We start from the raw sequence: 18,127 nt of genomic DNA, 5'->3' as shown, positions 1-18,127 counted from the left end.
TTATTTAATAAACAAGTGTGATTTAATTGTACTTCTGTCTAGATCTGATTCATGGTTTCTGATAGAAACTTCTCCAGCTGAAGTTCTGACAACCGCACAGAGAGTCCAAGACCTCTGCCCCACGGCAGTTCCAGAGGTCCAGGGTGAGAAGGAGATGGTCAATTCCCAGCAGCAAATCTGGATCCAGGGGGGAGAAGGGAGAGGAAGTTGTTGTCCTCTCTTCCCAACAGTCAGAGTGGAGGAAATTGTCTTCACTGCCCAACCAGGATCCATGCACCTGGGAGACAGTCACAGAGAAATGTCATCCCAGCAGCCAGAGGAGGAAACGGAAGAGGAAGCAGCCGGCTCACCTCCCCAATGGCAGCTGGAAGAGACGGAGGTCATCCTTCTGTAACGAAACATCCCACATTCCGCTTAGTGCTTTTGTCATATACCGCTTCCTTCCTCCAGTCTGAATATAACTCTCGGGACAATCCCCCTCTTTGCATTCAGGGCGGGATAGACTGTCTAATCAGCAGGGAGAGCTGTTGGAGGAATTCCCTCTCACAGCTAATCTACATGCACATCCTATAATACCCAAGGCAGACAGACACAATAGAACAATGGAATACAGCCACACCCTATATATATATATATATATATATATATATATATATATATATATATATATATATATATATATATACACACACACATACATACATAAACACAACATTCCAGTGTGGTTGTACAGTGAGTCTGATTAGTACAGATCAGACTGGGGTTCTCGGTCAATAGGGACACAGGGTGACTTAGACACAGGTGGTGCATAGGGAGCTGAAACAAGGGTTTTCCAACCTCCCCAAGGGATTCTGGGTTCCATGGCTCCCCCTGCCCAAAGTGACTCCCGTCACACCTTCCTCCCCAGCAGCAGATTCACCGTCTGTGAGTGGAGGAAACCGGCCTCTCGCCCAAACAGTTAGCTGGAGCGTCTGATTGGGAGTCCTCAGCAGAAGTGCTGGCAACAGGGCAGAGTGCTACCAACCTCTGCCCAGCACCGGAAACGACTGTGGAGTTCCAGGGAGCCGGGGCTGTTGGCCCCTCTTCCCCAGCCACAAGCTGATGTAGTTAAGCTTCTTCTCCCGGCTTAATCGCTGGTAACAGGGCAGAGCGCGGGTGGCCTCTGCTAGCACCTACAGTGCCCTCCATAGCTCCAGGAAGCTGAGGCAATTGGCCCCTCTCCCCAGCAGCAGACCAAGCCATGGAATGTTACAAACCACCCAGCTGAAGCGCTGGCAGAGAGTCAATGACCTGTGCCCCACACTTACTGACGACTATTCCATGCAGCCAAGATTGGAGATCATGCGGACTGACTATGTGAGTTCTCTCTGCCCGACTAATGCCTGTCCAGACCAGGTGGAGGTCTGGGACCTTGTTAATCGACTTTTGATGGGGGAGAAATGTGACTCACTCGGGACAGAAGCTTTTGGAGGGGACTAAATGCTGGCCTCTTGCCTACCATCTATGGGCCCTGGTATTTGAGGGAGCTACAAGCATTTAGGAAGATATTCTGTTATGTAATACAGAAGGACATTATTAAAAAGGCCACGATGGTCTCTGCCAGCTCTGGACTCATAGCTGATGTCATCAGCAAGCCACCGGTCTAGGGCCTCCTGCCATAATGTGTTGATTGAAAGTAGGTCTCCTGCTATTGTATGAGGGTGTTCTGTGTTTATACTTATGATAATGTGTATTGCACTGTGTGAAGCTCAGTGACACCAAGTCTGACCAGTAGTGAGATCCCGAATAATCAAAGCATTGTTTACATGTGAACTCCCATTCACCTATTGTTTCTGTCTGGGTGGGCAATGAGTCATCCAGGTGGCTAATTAACATAATGTTTATAGTATATGTCTGTTCTAATTATTATCCTGTGTACAGTTTGTATTGTTAGAGTAATACGATCAGCAGGGGGGTGTCCTCCTGCGGGGTATATAATCTGTGTTAGTTTGTTCAAATAAAGTGTTCCAGCTTAGCAGCCAAACGAGTCCTGCCTTGTTCTTGGTTTTAATAAGCGGCTATAATATCTGATATTTATGTTCAGACTGGAGGAAGTGGTATATGACGGCAGCACTCAAGCAGATTGCGGGATGTTCCATTACAGGGACCAAATCCTAGAAGCGAAATGGGAATGCTTTAGGAACATATTAAAGAAAGGTATCACACAGTGCATTCTAATGGGTAATAAATATAGAAGAGCGATGGTTAAACCCGGGTGCCTAATCATACGTAAAAAGTCATTTAAAAAAAGGCATTTAAAAAATGTAAAAGGGGAGGGGGCATTGTCAGCATTCCAACACTACATGGAATGCAATAAGAAGTGTAATAATGAAATAAGGGTGGCAAAAAAACTATGAGAGACACATAGCATAGGAGATTAAAAAAATTCCTAAGGACTTTTTTATATATTCACAGTAAAAAGGGAGATTAGAGCACATTGCCTAAAAGATGAGGATGGGAGGATTCTTCTCCTCAGTTTTTACAAAGGAAAAGGTGGGGTATACAGACAGCAACAGTATTGTTAGTGGGTAACCAGACCCCAAGACACAGAAGGGGAATGCAGTGACAGGACCCCAAGACACAGGAGAGGGCTGCGGTGACAGGACCCCAAGACACAGGAGGGGGCTGCGGTGACAGGACCCCAAGACACAGAAGGGGGCTGCGGTGACAGGACCCCAAGACACAGAAGGGGGCTGCGGTGACAGGACCCCAAGACACAGAAGGGGTCTGCAGTGACCGGATCTCATAACATAGAAGGGGGCTGAAGTGACTGGATCCCAAGACATAGAAGGAGGCTGCAGTGACCGGATCTCAAGACATAGAAGGGGGCTGCAGTGACCGGATCTCAAGACATAGAAGGGGGCTGCAGTGACCGGATCTCAAGACATAGAAGGGGGCTGCAGTGACCGGATCTCAAGACATAGAAGGGGGCTGCAGTGACCGGATCTCAAGACATAGAAGGGGGCTGCAGTGATCGGATCTCAAGACATAGAAGGGGGCTGCAGTGATCGGATCTCAAGACATAGAAGGGGGCTGCAGTGACCAGATCCCAAGACATAGAAGGGGGCTGCAGTGACCAGATCTCAAGACATAGAAGGGGGCTGCAGTGACTGGATCTCAAGACATAGAAGGGGGTTGCAGTGACCGGATCTTAAGACATAGAAGGAGGCTGCAGTGACCGGATCTCAAGACATAGAAGGGGGCTGCAGTGACCAGATCCCAAGACATAGAAGGGGGCTGCAGTGACTGGATCTCAAGACATAGAAGGGGGCTGCAGTGACCAGATCTCAAGACATAGAAGGGGGCTGCAGTGACCGGATCTAAAGACATAGAAGGGGTCTGCAGTGACCGGATCCCAAGACATAGAAGGGGGCTGCAGTGACCGGATCCCAAGACATAGAAGGGGGCTGCAGTGACCGGATCCCAAGACATAGAAGGGGGCTGAAGTGACCGGATCTTAAGACATAGAAGGAGGCTGCAGTGACCAGATCTCAAGACATAGAAGGGGTCTGCAGTGACCGGATCCCAAGACATAGGAGGGGGCTGCAGTGACCAGATCTCAAGACATAGAAGGGGGCTGCAGTGACAGGATCTCAAGACATAGAAGGGGGCTGCAGTGACCGGATCTCAAGACATAGAAGGGGGCTGCAGTGACCGGATCTCAAGACATAGAAGGAGGCTGCAGTGACCGGATCCCAAGACATAGAAGGGGGTTGCAGTGACCGGATCTTAAGACATAGAAGAAGGCTGCAGTGACCAGATCTCAAGACATAGAAGGGGGCTGCAGTGACCGGATGCCAAGACATAGGAGGAGGCTGCGGTGACCGGATGCCGAGACATAGGAGGAGGCTGCGGTGACCGGATTCCAAGACATTGAAGGGGGCTGCAGTGACCGGATCCCAAGACATACAAGGGGGCTGAGGTGACAGGACCCCAAGACATAGAAGGGGGCTGCGGTGACCGGATCCCAAGACATAGAAGGGGTCTGCAGTGACCGGATCCCAAGACATAGGAGGAGGCTGCGGTGACCGGATTCCAAGACATTGAAGGGGGCTGCAGTGACCGGATCCCAAGACATAGAAGGGGGCTGCAGTGACCGGATTCCAAGACATTGAAGGGGGCTGCAGTGACCGGATCCCAAGACATAGAAGGGGGCTGCAGTGACCGGATCCCAAGACATTGAAGGGGGCTGCAGTGACCGGATCCCAAGACATAGAAGGGGCTGCAGTGACCGGATCCCAAGACATAGAAGGGGGCTGCAGTGACCGGATCCCAAGACATAGAAGGGGGCTGCAGTGACCGGATCTCAAGACATAGAAGGGGTCTGCAGTGACCGGATCTTAAGACATAGAAGGGGGCTGCGGTGACCGGATTCCAAGACATTGAAGGGGGCTGCAGTGACCGGATCTTAAGACATAGAAGGGGGCTGCAGTGACCGGATCTCAAGACATAGAAGGGGTCTGCAGTGACCGGATCTTAAGACATAGAAGGGGGCTGCGGTGACCGGATTCCAAGACATTGAAGGGGTCTGCAGTGACCGGATCTTAAGACATAGAAGGAGGCTGCAGTGACCGGATCTTAAGACATAGAAGGGGGCTGCAGTGACCGGATCTCAAGACATAAAAGGGGTCTGCAGTGACCGGATCCCAAGACATAGGAGGGGGCTGCAGTGACCGGATCTCAAGACATAGAAGGGGTCTGCAGTGAGCGGATCTCAAGACATAGAAGGGGGCTGCAGTGACCGGATCTTAAGACATAGAAGGGGGCTGCAGTGACCGGATCTTAAGACATAGAAGGGGGCTGCAGTGACTGGATCTCAAGACATAGAAGGGGGCTGCAGTGACCGGATCTTAAGACATAGAAGGGGGCTGCGGTGACCGGATCTAAAGACATAGAAGGGGGCTGCAGTGATGAATTGTATAGACTGTCCCCTATTCCACACATGTAAAGCCCCCACAGACCAAACAAAGAACCATCTGAAGGTCATCTAAAGGTAAGAAATTAGTTCAGCTGGAGAATAATAAAGACTTTTCTGATACCGGCTGTGCGGGACCTCCTGGTGATAACAATATATGAAGATTAGTAAGGAAGGAGACACAACCTCCTAATGGGACACAACCTCCTAATGGGACACAACCTCCTAACGGGACACAACCTCCTAACGGGACACAACCTCCTAACGGGACACAACCTCCTAACGGGACACAACCTCCTAACGGGACACAACCTCCTAACGGGACACAACCTCCTAACGGGACACAACCATCTAACGGGACACAACCTCCTAATGGGACGCAACCTCCTAAAGGGACGCAACCTCCTAAAGGGACGCAACCTCCTAAAGGGACGCAACCTCCTAAAGGGACGCAACCTCCTAAAGAGACGCAACCTCCTAAAGAGACACAACCTCCTAATGGGACACAACCTCCTAATGGGACACAACCTCCTAATGGGACACAACCTCCTAAAGGGACACAACCTCCTAAAGGGACACAACCTCCTAATGGGACACAACCTCCTAATGGGACACAACCTCCTAATGGGACACAACCTCCTAATGGGACACAACCTCCTAATGGGACACAACCTCCTAAAGGGACACAACCTCCTAAAGGGACACAACCTCCTAATGGGACACAACCTCCTAATGGGACACAACCATCTAACGGGACGCAACCATCTAACGGGACACAGCCTCTCTAACGGGACACAGCCTCTCTAATGGGACACAGCCTCTCTAATGGGACACAGCCTCTCTAATGGGACACAGCCTCTCTAATGGGACGCAACCTCCTAATGGGAAACAACCTCCTAACTGGACCTCCATGCCCCTAATCCTCGGAATGTATTGTAATTAGACACATAGAATCCCGGAACTCCACCCCCCGCATCCTCACCTGAATCAATGGCCTCCATCATCTCTTCATGGGCATTATGTTGTATCCTCTCTGAATCTCCATCTGTCAGGAATACCGGAGATCCATCCGTGTCACAGCAATCCAAAAAATGGAGATCTGCAGAAAACGTCCATGTGATAGGTAATGGATATTCCTGGCATGCATATCATCTCCATATAATAATGACATTATTCATATCATTCTCATATAATAATAATGATACTCATATCACCCCCCTATAACAATAATGACATCATTCACATCATCCCCATATAATAATGACTTCATACCTCCATATAATAATGAGATCATTCATATTGTCTCCAAATAATAATGAGATCATTCATATCCTTCCCATATAATAATGAGATCATTCATATCCTTCCCATATAATAATGAGATCATTCATATCCTTCCCTTATAATAATGACTTCATATATCCATATAATAATAATAATGACATCATTCATATCCTTCCCATATAATAATGACATCATTCATATCCTTCCCATATAATAATGACATCATTCATATCCTTCCCATATAACAATGACATCATTCATATCCTTCCCATATAATAATGACATCATTCATATCCTTCCCATATAACAATAATAACATCATCCATATCATCTCCATATAATAATAATGACATTCATATCATCTCTATATATAATAACAATGGCATCATTCATATCCTTCCCTTATAATAATGACCTCATATCTCCATATAATAATAATGACATCATTCATATCATCTCTCTATAAAAATGTCATAATTCATATCCTCCCCATATAATAATAATGACATTCATATCATCTCCATATAATAATATTAATAATAATATGGGTTAGGAATAAAGCTAGGATTAGAACGAGGACTAACAATAGAATGGAAGTGAGGGTTAGATCTATGGATAGGAAAAGCTGAATATACACAAAAAAAGCCTTGCAGATTCACACTTGTAATGTGTATGCAGCGCTCTCCCCCACTCTGCTATTGTATTCTGATAATGGGGTCTTCAGGATACACAGATTACAGATAGGGTTTGGATTAGTGTTAGGATTACAGCTAGGGTTAGTGTTAAGATTAGTGTTAGGATTACAGCTAGGGTTAGTGTTAGGATTATGGCTAGGGTTAGGGTTAGGAATACAGCTAGGGTTAGGAATACAGCTAGGGTTAGGAATACAGCTAGGGTTAGGAATACCGCTAGGGTTAGGAATACCGCTAGGGTTAGGAATACAGCTAGGGTTAGGAATACCGCTAGGGTTAGGAATACCGCTAGGGTTAGGAATACAGCTAGGGTTAGGAATACAGCTAGGGTTAGGAATACAGCTAGGGTTAGGAATACAGCTAGGGTTAGGAATACAGCTAGGGTTAGGAATACAGCTAGGGTAAGGAATACAGCTAGGGTTAGTTAGGATTATAGCTAGAGTTCAGGTAAAGAATATAGGTAGGGTTAGGGTTAGGAATACAGCTATAGGGTTAGAAATACAGCCAAGGTTAGGGTTTAGTAATACAGCAAGGGTTGGGGTTAGGATTATGGCTAGGGTTAGGAATACAGGTAGGGTTAGTGTTAGGATTACAGTTAGAGTTAGGAATAAAGCTAGGATTAGGGTAAGGGTTAGGAATACAGCTATAGGGTTAGAAATACAGCCAAGGTTAGGGTTTAGTAATACAGCAAGGGTTGGGGTTAGGATTATGGCTAGGGTTAGGAATACAGGTAGGGTTAGTGTTAGGATTACAGATAGAGTTAGGAATAAAGCTAGGATTAGGGTAAGGGTTAGGAATACAGCTAGGGTTAAAAATACAGCTAGGGTTAGGGTTTAGTAATACAGCTTTTTATTAGGAATACAGCTAGGGTTAGTGTTAGGATTACGGCTAGGTTTAGGGTTAGGAATACAGGTAGAGTTTACAAATACAGGTAGGGTTAGGGTTAGGAAGACAGCAAGGGTTAGGAATACAGCTAGGGTTAGTGTTAGGATTACAGCTAGGTTTAGAAATATAGCTAGGGTTAGTGTTGGTATTACAGTTAGGGTTAGGAATACAGCAAGAGTTAGGGTTAGGAATACAGCTAGTGTTAGTATTACAGTTAGGGTTAGAGTTAGGATTACCGTTAGTGTTAGGAATACAACTAGGATTAGGGTTAGGAATACAGCTAGATTTAGGAATACCGCTAGGGTTAGGGTTAGGAATACAGCTAGGGTCAGGATTAGGAATAAGGATAGGATTAGGGTTAGGAATAGGGTTAGGAATAAGGATAGGGTTAGGGTTATGAATAAGGATAGGATTAGGGTTAAGAATACAGATAAGATTAGGATTAGGAATAAGGATAGGATTAGTGTTAAGAATACAGATAAGATTAGGATTAGGAATAAGGATAGGATTAGGAAAATGGATAGGGTTAGGGTTAGGAATACAGGTAGGATTATGGTTAGAAATACAGCTAGGGTTAGGAATACAGCTAGGGTCAGGATTAGGGTTAGGAATAAGGATAGGATTAGGGTTAGGAATAAGGATAGGATTAGGGTTAGGAATAAGGATAGGATAAGGGTTAGGAATAAGGATAGGATTAGGGTTAGGAATAAGGATAGGATTAGGGTTAGGAATAAGGATAGGATTAGGGTTAGGAATAAGGATAGGATTAGGAATAAGGATAGGATTAGGGTTAGGAATACAGCTAGGGTCAGGATTAGGGTTAGGAAAATGGATAGGGTTAGGAAAACAGCTAGGATTAAAGCTAGGAATAAGGATAGGATTAGGAATAAGGATAGGATTAGGGTTAGGAATAAGGATAGAGTTAGGGTTAAGAATACAGATAGAATTAGGGTTAGGAATACAGATAGGATTAGGCATAAAGATAAGATTAGGGTTAGAAATACAGATAGGATTAGGGTTAGGAATACAGCTAGGGTCAGGATTAGGTTTAGGAATAAGGATAGGATTAGGGTTAAGGATACAGATAGGATTAGGAATAAGGATAGGATTAGGGTTAGGAATACAAATAGGATTAAAGCTAGGAATAAGGATAGGATTAGGAATAAGGATAGGATTAGGGTTAGGAATAAGGATAGAGTTAGGGTTAAGAATACAGATAGAATTAGGGTTAGGAATACAGATAGGATTAGGCGTAAAGATAAGATTAGGGTTAGAAATACAGATAGGATTAGGGTTAGGAATACAGCTAGGGTCAGGATTAGGTTTAGGAATAAGGATAGGATTAGGGTTAGGAATAAGCATAGGGTTAGGGTTAGGAATAAGGATAGGATTAGGGTTAGGAATACAAATAGGATTAAAGCTAGGAATAAGGATAGGATTAGGGTTAGGAATAAGGATAGAGTTAGGGTTAAGAATACAGATAGAATTAGAGTTAGGAATACAGATAGGATTAGGGTTAGGAATACAGCTAGGGTCAGGATTAGGGTTAGGAATAAGGATAGGATTAGGAATAAGGATAGGATTAGGTTTAGGAATACAGATAGGATTAGGAATAAGGATAGGATTAGGGTTAGGAATAAGGATAGGATTAGGAATAAGGATAGGATTAGGTTTAGGAATACAGATAGGATTAGGAATAAGGATAGGATTAGGGTTAGGAATACAGCTAGGGTCAGGATTAGGGTTAGGAAAATGGATAGGGTTAGGAATACAGCTAGGATTAGGAATAAAGATAAGATTAGGGTTAGGAATACAGCTAGGGTCAGGATTAGGGTTAGGAATAAGGATAGGATTAGGGTTAAGAATACAGATAGAATTAGGGTTAGGAATACAGATAGGATTAGGCATAAAGATAAGATTAGGGTTAGAAATACAGATAGGATTAGGGTTAGGAATACAGCTAGGGTCAGGATTAGGTTTAGGAATAAGGATAGGATTAGGGTTAAGGATACAGATAGGATTAGGAATAAGGATAGGATTAGGGTTAGGAATACAAATAGGATTAAAGCTAGGAATAAGGATAGGATTAGGAATAAGGATAGGATTAGGGTTAGGAATAAGGATAGAGTTAGGGTTAAGAATACAGATAGAATTAGGGTTAGGAATACAGATAGGATTAGGCATAAAGATAAGATTAGGGTTAGAAATACAGATAGGATTAGGGTTAGGAATACAGCTAGGGTCAGGATTAGGTTTAGGAATAAGGATAGGATTAGGGTTAGGAATAAGCATAGGGTTAGGGTTAGGAATAAGGATAGGATTAGGGTTAGGAATACAAATAGGATTAAAGCTAGGAATAAGGATAGGATTAGGGTTAGGAATAAGGATAGAGTTAGGGTTAAGAATACAGATAGAATTAGAGTTAGGAATACAGATAGGATTAGGGTTAGGAATACAGCTAGGGTCAGGATTAGGGTTAGGAATAAGGATAGGATTAGGAATAAGGATAGGATTAGGTTTAGGAATACAGATAGGATTAGGAATAAGGATAGGATTAGGGTTAGGAATAAGGATAGGATTAGGAATAAGGATAGGATTAGGGTTAGGAATAAGGATAGGATTAGGAATAAGGATAGGATTAGGTTTAGGAATACAGATAGGATTAGGAATAAGGATAGGATTAGGGTTAGGAATACAGCTAGGGTCAGGATTAGGGTTAGGAAAATGGATAGGGTTAGGAATACAGCTAGGATTAGGAATAAAGATAAGATTAGGGTTAGGAATACAGCTAGGGTCAGGATTAGGGTTAGGAATAAGGATAGGATTAGGGTTAAGAATACAGATAGGATTAGGAATAAGGATAGGATTAGGGATAGGAATAAGCATAGGATTAGGGTTAGGAATAAGGATAGGATTAGGGATAGGAATAAGGATAGGATTAGGGATAGGAATAAGGATAGGATTAGGGTTAGGAATAAGCATAGGATTAGGGTTAGGAATAAGGATAGGATTAGGTTTAGGAATAAGGATAGGATTAGGTTTAGGAATAAGGATAGGATTAGGGTTAGGAATAAGGATAGGATTAGGGTTAGGAATAAGGATAGGATTAGGGTTAGGAATAAGGATAGGATTAGGAATAAGGATAGGATTAGGTTTAGGAATACAGATAGGATTAGGAATAAGGATAGGATTAGGGTTAGGAATAAGGATAGGATTAGGAATAAGGATAGGATTAGGGTTAGGAATAAGGATAGGATTAGGGTTAGGAATAAGGATAGGATTAGGAATAAGGATAGGATTAGGTTTAGGAATACAGATAGGATTAGGAATAAGGATTGGATTAGGGTTAGGAATACAGCTAGGGTCAGGATTAGGGTTAGGAAAATGGATAGGGTTAGGAATAGAGCTAGGATTAGGAATAAAGATAAGATTAGGGTTAGGAATACAGATAGGATTAGGGTTAGGAATACAGCTAGGGTCAGGATTAGGGTTAGGAATAAGGATAGGATTAGGGTTAAGAATACAGATAGGATTAGGAATAAGGATAGGATTAGGGTTAAGAATACAGATAGGATTAGGAATAAGGATAGGATTAGGAATAAGGATAGGATTAGGGTTAGGAATAAGGATAGGATTAGGGTTAGGAATAAGCATAGGATTAGGGTTAGGAATAAGGATAGGATTAGGGTTAGGAATAAGGATAGGATTAGGGTTAGGAATAAGGATAGGATTAGGGTTAGGAATAAGCATAGGATTAGGGTTAGGAATAAGGATAGGGTTAGGGTTAGGGCCCCAAAGCACCCCCATGCCTTGAACATGAGGGGTGCTTTGGGGCAGGGCACCACCCTGGGGGGTGATTGTGGGGGTCTGCAGGCAGGGGTCTTATCAGAAACTGGAAGCCCCTTTTAATAAGGGGGTCCACAGATCCCAGCCCTTTTAGGTGAATGAGTATGGAATAGATTTTACCCCTACTCATTCACCAAAAAAGTATCAACAAAAAAAACACAAAAACAGATTTTGCAATGACATTTTTTGCAATGACATAAAAAAAAAAAAAGACGTCCCTGACATAGATCCATCGCCAATCACGATGCCCGCCGGACCTGAAAAGAAAAGAAAAAGCTCCTCCCATGAGAAAGGCTGACCGCTGAATTCCTGCTCCGCCATTGGACAGTTCTTAGATAAGTAAGGGGAGGGCCACCTGGTGATGTCACCTGATGGCACTGCCCCTTGTGACATCACGGACCAGTGCATGCTTGCTCAGTGATGACTCAAGGGGACAGTCACCAGTTGGTCCCACCCCTTACCTATTTAAGAACTGACACCCGGAGGAGCAGCCATTCAGCGGTCAGCCTTCCTCGCAGGAAAAGCATTTTTTTCTTTTTTCGAGTCCGGTGCCCCGCCCCCAAAACACCCGCCCATGTTAAGGGGAAGTGTCCGGGTATGGATCAGGAGGGGGGCACTCGCTTCTCACGCCCATTTCCTGGCCTGCCAGGCTGTGCCGTGGGATAAGGGTCTGGTATGGATTTTGCGGGGGCCCCTTGCCATTTTTTTTTCCTCTATTTTTTTATTTTTGATACTATCAATGCAAAAAACTTTTTGTTAAAATATCGTTTTTAACCACTTTAATGCCGGGCACTTGCCCCCTTCCTGCCCAATTTTCAGCTTTCAGTGCTGTCACACTTTGAATGACAATTACGCGGTCATACAACACTGTACCCAAACTACATTTCCTGATGCCTTCATGGCAGCACACACTGGGTTGTGACTCCGCCCCCACAACCTGACAGGATTGGTTAACTATAAATTTGAAGGGGAGACCTCCCGCTGCATTCTCTTTTTTATCCTCACCTGACAGGTTGGAGCGTTCGAGTTTCTAAGATACCTACAGATGAATAAGCCTCTTACCGCCTCACCCCAGCAGGTTCAAGCCTCTCCTGTTTGGAAGTCCCTCCTGTACAGTCTCTAAATGAGCTTTATGGAGGGAATCCCCGTTCTGGTGGTCTCAGGGGACATCTCATGGAATTTTTTATAAGCTTTAAATAAGCTTCTTATTATGCAGTGGGCTCCCCTTTATGTATCCTATCCTTTTTCTTACTTAAGAAAATACCTTTTTTTCTGCAGGAGTGGCTGGGTCTTGCTGTCCTCCAGACAGCTGTCATGGCCGCCGCTAGTGTCCTCGCCGCTCTGCGCATGTCTGTTTGCAGCTGGTTTTTGTTTTTCTTCCCAAAGAGGGGGTTTCCCACAAATAGAGATTTCTTTTGGTGGTATTTCATCACCTCTGGGGGTTTATTTTCTGCTAAACAAAGTAAAAAAAATACAGAAAAAAGTTTTCTTCCTTTCTGTTATAAAATTTTGTTTTCTCCTTCACTGACGGGCACTGATGTGGCTGCATTGTTGGGCACTGATGAGGTGGCACTGTTGGGCACTGATGTGGCTGCACTGTTGGGCACTGATGAGGTGGCACTGTTGGGTCACTGATGAGGTGGCACTGATGGGCACTGATAGGTGGGCATCATGATTGATGATGGATCTACACCGGGGGACATTGTTTTTTATATTTAATAAAGGAATTGTCAACAACTGTGCCTGTGTTTTTCTTAACCACTTGCCGACCCATGCCCATCTGTGCCGCCTATCCATGCCCATCTGTGCCGCCTATCCATGCCCATCTGTGCCGCCTATCCATGCCCATCCGTGCCAGCTATCAGTGTCCATCCGTGTCACCCATCCGTGTCGCCTATCAGTGCCGCCTAGTGCCCATCAATGCCACCTCATCAGTGCCACTTCATTGGTGCCCATCAGTGCCGCCTTATCAGTGCCCATCAGTGTAGCCCCATCTGTGCCCATCAGTGAAGGAGAAAACGTACTTATTTACAAAGTTTTGAAACTGAAACAAAAAAACATTATTTTTTTCTAAATTTTCTGTATTTTTTTATTTGTAGCGCAAAAAATAAAAACCGTAGAGGTGATCAAATACCACCAAAAGAAAGCTCTATTTGTGGGAAAAAAATGATAAAAATGTCATTTGGGTACAGTGTAGCACGACCGCGCAATTGTCATTCAAAGTGCGACAGCGCTGAAAGCTCAAAATTGGTCTGGGCAGGAAGGTGTTTAAGTGCCCTGTATTGAAGTGGTTAATTAATTAAACTTTTGTTGGGAATAGGTAAGGGCACTATGTACCCCATACTCATTTACATGGGAGGCTGGGATTTGGTAGGCCCCTTGTTAGCTTCCAGATTCCAATAAGCCCCCTGCCTGCAGACCCCCCACAACCACCGGCCAGGGTTGTTGGAAAGAGGACCTTGTCCCCCCAACCACACATCGCCAACCGAAGTACATTTGAAATATTTTTTTTCTCTTTAGAAATGTTAGTTTTGCTGCAGCAGGTTCTATACATGGTCCAGATGTGTCACTTTACACTTTACTTTACAGGCCCCTCCCCAGAAGAGGATACATACATATTCCAGAAGGATGGAGAAATGAAGGAGACTTTGTATAGAAGAGATGTATACAGGAAAAGAGCACTCACCAATGAGGGAATCCACTGACAGCTCCAAGTCCAGTCCCTCCTTCTGTTCCATGTGATCCAGGTCTGGTCCCTCCTCCTGTGCCATGTGATCCAGGTCTGGCCCCTCCTCCTGTGTCCTGTGATCCAGGTCTGGCCCCTCCTCCTGTGCCATGTGATCCAGGTCTGGCCCCTCCTCCTGTGTCCTGTGATCCAGGTCTGGCCCCTCCTCCTGTGTCATGTGATCCAGGTCTGGCCCCTCCTCCTGTGTCATGTGATCCAGGTCTGGCCCCTCCTCCTGTGTCATGTGATCCAGGTCTGGCCCTTCCTCCTGTGTCATGTCACAGTCTGCTTGAATGTGGAGCTTCTTAGTTTCGGGGATGGTGCCGGATAATCCGCCAATGCTGGAGTGATGAACCCATCACCACCATCAACCCGCTCAACCACACCCTGCAGGGAAATACACCGTTAGAGTTCTCATAGCTTATCCACCCTGAACTGATCTCACAGTAAATGGAAAATGCATGATAAACCCCCCCCCCCCCCACAAAAATGTCCTAGATCTCTGAGGAGCTCTGTTGGACTCCACCACTCCTCCACACTGCACTCTCGGGCAGCCCCGATCACTCATGGAAAGAAACTTCAAGTTGCCCTTCACATATAGTTTTCCATGAAAGGCAAGCCAAGCCTGATCCCTAAACTTCATTGGGATTCTCTCCAAATTAATCAACCGCAAACCCACCCCCAAAACCAGGCTTGGGCAATCCCTCAAGGCCAGTGGCTCGCAAAAAGCAGAGCTCATGATCCGCTTCTCAAGAAGTTTCCTTGGAAGAGATCTGACTTCTCCTGCCGTTACTTGCCACTGCCGAAGTATTTTCAAACACGGGGCAACATAAGCCGGGAGCTTATCATGCTTGACCCTCAGGCTTTTCACTGGCCCACCATTTTCCCAGTCTCGCAGAAAGGGTCTAAACCAGGACTGGAAAATACCAACCCACCCAGGTGGTCTCTCTGCCAACATGTTACCAAGATTGTACTTCACAAACATCAGAGAGAAAAAGACTACAGGGTTGATCATCCCTAGACCACCCTCCCGCCTAGAAAGGTAAGTCACATTCCTTTTGACAAGGTTTATTCTGTTCCCCCATAACAGCTGGAAGAAACAAGTATAGACCCTGGCATAGAGAGAAGCTGGCAAAACACAAACAAAACTGACATATAGGAAAATCGGAATCAGATAAGTCTTGACCAGATCAACCTTTTCCCTCAAGGAAAGCTGCCAACCTTTCCAGCTTGCCACCTTGGCATCGGCATTCTCCAGCCTGTTCACCCAATTTGCATGACCATAGTCACCTGGGCCAAATTCAATGCCTAGAACTCTCATTTTTTGCTGGGGCTCCGGGAAGTCATCCAGGAGAACAAAGCTCTCACCTTCCACGCCCATCCAGAAAGCTTCACACTTGTCCTGGTTGACCTTTGAACCTGATGCCTCTGAATACTGTGTTATCACTGAGACCACCTCCTGCGCCTCCCCAGTCCCAGAGACAAAAACAGAAACATCATCAGCATAGGCCACAACTTTCAAAGGAGGCACACCAGGGATGCCCATAGGTACCCGAAACAATGGTCCATTCTCTAGCCTTCTAATGAAGGGGTCAATTGCAAATGCATATAACAGAGGACTCAATGGGCACCCCTGACGCACACCTGAGCCGACCACAAAGGGTTGCCCGACCCAACCATTAACTAGCGGAAAGCTTTCAGCCCCTTTGTACAAAATCTTGAGCCAATCAATGAAACCCCCCTCCAGGCCATATCTGCCAAGAAGGAGCCATAAGTACTCATGATTAACCCGATCAAAGGCCTTAGCCTGATCCAATGTCAGCAAAAAATTTACCCCAACCAGCAGCCCTACAACGCTCCAAGGACTCCCGGACGGCTAACACTGCTGAGAAAGTGCTTCTACCTTGGACCGAACAGTGCTGGTGGTGAGATAACAAACTGCCTGCCACTGGCGATAATCGCCAGAAAAAAATCTTCGCCAGTATCTTTCTATCGACATTAAGAAGGCTAATGGGGCGCCAATTCTCAATCATCGAAGGATCTTTACCCTTTGACAGAAGGATCACTGCAGATTGCCTCATGGAGGGAGGGAGAGAACCCTCATACAAACAGCCATTAAAAACCTCCGCAAGGTAGGGAGCCAGGACCGTCTTAAAACATTTATAAAACTCAGCTGTCAACCCATCTGGCCCTGGCGTTTTCTTGATGGCCAGTTTATCAATAGCCTGGACTACCTCATCTGCAGTGATTTCATCTGTCAAAAAAGGAACATTACTTTCCAGTCCTGGTGTAGAGTCCAAAAAACCCAACATCCTTGTCCGATCAAGGTTCCTTCCTCCCAGGAGATCGGCATAGTATGACCTGACCACCTCCAGGATCCCTGACCTAGACTTCGTCAGAGAGCCCGTACTGTCCTTCAGGCCATGGACCGTCTTAACTGCTACGCTCTGTTTACAGTTCTGGTAAGGGTCAGGCGAATGGTATTTCCCGTAATCCCTCTCCTGAACCAAAGAGGCGTGCCGGTCATATTCACGTCTCCTAAGGAGGAGCTTCACCTCAGAGATCGCCCCAGAATCTCCTCCATTCGAAACAAGGCGGTCAAGTTTCCTCCACAAACGCTGGTAGGTGATATACTTATCTTGCTGCTTCTTTCTTCCTATGGCCTTGAAAAGCCTAACAGTCCGCTGTTTTACAAGCTCCCACCATTCCGACTTGTTGTTGCAAAAGTCTAGGATCGTTACCTGTGCTTGAAAAAAGTCCTCAAAGGATTGTCTTACTCTCTCGTCTTCCAGGAGGGCCGAATTCAATCTCCAGATACCCCTCCCCCTAGGTGGCATGTCTGAGGCATTCAGAGTCACAGATAGAATACAGTGATCAGAAAACTCCACTGCCCGACACACAGGTGCCGAAAAAGCAGAGTCTCCCTTTAAAAAAAAACCTATCTATCCTACTCTGACTACTACCTCTCTGAAAAATGAACCCCGTGCTGTCTGGGCAACGCTTAATGTGCGCATCTACCAGATCTGCTTCCCTAACTATCGCATTGAGAAAAAGGGTGTCATAGCCCAGCTCATCTCTGAAACCTCTCCTGTCTTTAGACCTAGTAATGGTGTTAAAATCACCACCAAAGATAACCTGCTGGGCCGTAAAAAGAAAAGGCTTAATCTTTGTAAAGAGGCATTTCCTGTCCCACTTCGTCTGGGGACCATAGATGTTAATCAGGCGCAGGTCCTGCCCCCTTACAGAGACGTCCAAGACCATGCATCTCCCAATCTCTACCTCAATTACCCGCCGGCACGTTACCATACCAGAAAAAAGGACTGCAACCCCGCTGTAAGGCTCGGCCGCAAGAGACCAAAATGAGGGACCACGTCTCCACTCCTTCTTTGCCAGATGTATATCGGCCAGACTACTCAGATGGGTCTCTTGTAAAAACAAAATGTCAGCATCAAACTCGCTGAGCAAAAATAAGGCCATATGACGAGCGCTTACTGATCTTAAGCTGGCAACATTAATGGTTGCCACTTTTATCGGAGTGGGAACAGCCATTGGGGTAATTGAGGCAGACGTTTCTTAGCCTGACTACTCCCTCTGCCTGGAGAACCAGAACGCTTTGTTGCGCCCTGGCACTCATCATCCATGGAGGACGCTGAACTGAACGAGTCCCAATCATCATCATCATCATCATCGTCCGACAGGACCTTAAACTTATTTTTCAAAGGCAAAACTTTAGGATTGAAG

At 45.4% G+C, this 18,127-nt stretch overlaps 1 protein-coding gene across 1 annotated transcript in view; it reads right to left on the bottom strand.

The window, feature by feature from the left end:
• Nucleotides 1-18,127, bottom strand: part of LOC143995703 (uncharacterized) — a 42,788-nt gene that overhangs the window by 6,776 nt on the left and 17,885 nt on the right. The window contains exons 3-4 of the mRNA XM_077490451.1: nucleotides 14,348-14,773; nucleotides 5,937-6,053 (exon numbers count right to left, since the gene is read on the bottom strand). Coding sequence (XP_077346577.1) covers nucleotides 5,937-6,053; nucleotides 14,348-14,663 — 433 coding nt within the window. The 5' untranslated portion in view covers nucleotides 14,664-14,773. The remainder of the gene's footprint in view (nucleotides 1-5,936; nucleotides 6,054-14,347; nucleotides 14,774-18,127) is intronic.

This window comes from Lithobates pipiens, unplaced genomic scaffold (genome assembly GCF_037356315.1).
Source record: "Lithobates pipiens isolate NorthernLeopardFrog02 unplaced genomic scaffold, aLitPip1_a1.2 Scaffold_185, whole genome shotgun sequence".
Taxonomy (NCBI): Eukaryota; Metazoa; Chordata; class Amphibia; order Anura; family Ranidae; genus Lithobates; species Lithobates pipiens.
This window is presented reverse-complemented; position numbering and strand designations above follow the sequence as displayed.